This window comes from Corapipo altera, unplaced genomic scaffold (genome assembly GCF_003945725.1).
Source record: "Corapipo altera isolate COAL_440 unplaced genomic scaffold, ASM394572v1 1b, whole genome shotgun sequence".
In the NCBI taxonomy this organism is placed as follows: Eukaryota; Metazoa; Chordata; class Aves; order Passeriformes; family Pipridae; genus Corapipo; species Corapipo altera.
The window spans coordinates 1,652,091-1,653,328 of NW_020884881.1; the positions used below are offsets into that span (position 1 = coordinate 1,652,091).

The 1,238-nt window shown below is 75.3% G+C and overlaps 1 protein-coding gene across 1 annotated transcript in view; it reads right to left on the reverse strand.

Annotated features, from left to right (window-relative positions):
* The window catches only part of GPR37 (G protein-coupled receptor 37), a 14,458-nt gene extending 13,506 nt beyond the window's left edge, over window positions 1-952 (reverse strand). Inside the window, exon 1 of the mRNA XM_027639885.1 lies at window positions 1-952. Within this exon, the coding sequence (XP_027495686.1) occupies window positions 1-137 (137 nt within the window). The 5' untranslated portion in view covers window positions 138-952.
* Window positions 953-1,238: the final 286 nt, after the last annotated feature.

The window sequence follows — 1,238 nt, forward strand, 5'->3', positions numbered from 1 at the left end:
GGGGCTGGCTGCGAGCGGGCGCGCTGCGGGGGCGCCGGCGGCCCGGCGGCCGCGACGGGAGCCGGGGCGAGGGTGCAGGCAGCCCAGGCGCTCAGCACCTGGCAGAGCAAGGCGAGGGGAGCGCGGAGGGGCCGCATGGCCGGGAGGCGGCGGGGCTCACACGCTCCCCTTCAGAGGCGGCGTGCGCCCCGCTCAGCGGGGCTGGAAGTGGAAGACATGCCCGCCCGGCTCCCAGGGACAGCCCTCCTCGCCGGGGCCGGAGCGGGAGAAACCGCGACTCTGCTGCCGCCGGAGCGCGGCTCCCGCTGCCGCCGGGGTCCGCCGCGGGCAGCGGCCGGAGCTGGGAGCGCGGCGAGCGGAGCGGCGAAGAGGCTCTTCTCGCCGCCACCCGGGGCGGACCTAGAAAGTTGTGTCGCCGTCTCCGACGCGCCGAGTTAATGTAGCAAGTGCAGCGCCGGGAGGACCCCCCCCCGGCGCTCCGCCCTTTCCCGGGACCGCTGCCTCCTCGCCAGCAGCCACACCGGCCTCGTTCTGCCCATTTGCGTCCTCCCGTCGTCGCGGGCAGCCGGCAGCTCTATGGGTGAGGAAAGGTCCCTTGAGAAAGACACCTCCCCTCGCCGGGCGGTCGCGAACACATAATTCCTTCTCTCCAGCACCTCGGAGAACACAGGTTGTTGCGAGCAGCTCAAGGTGTATCAGAGCTTTGCAAAACTCTTGCTGGGATCGGTCACTGCACCCTCCGAACGCTCGAACGGCGGCAGGGAGCAGCGAGCGCGGCCGGAGCGGCAAAGTTGCTGCCGGCACCGGGAAGGCGCAGCATCGGGACCGACCCCTCGAGGCTGCTCCTGCCTCCCAGTCGTGCGGGCAACAGGAGAAGCGGGGCGGCAGCCGCGGCCGCCCAGGCAGGCAGAGGCTTGTCCGCAGCAGACTCTGCTCCGGCTCCCGCTGCCGCGGCCCCGCTCAGCCCGGTGAGGCTCCGCTGCGCTCAGCCCGGCTCCGCCGCGGCTCCCGGGGCGCGCCGGGGAGGCGGGCAGGCAGGGCGGCCTCCGCAGTGCGCAAGCGCCGCCCAGCGGCGCCGCGGGGCCGAGGCACCGCCCGCCGGCCGGGGGCGCCGGGGCGAGGGGAGGGGCCGGGGCCGGGCCAGCCGTGCCCTTCCCGCCCCGGCCGCCCCCAGAGCCGCTCCGTGAGACCCTGCTGCCCGCCCGGTGTGTCTCTGCCGGCTCGCCCCCATGTCAGGG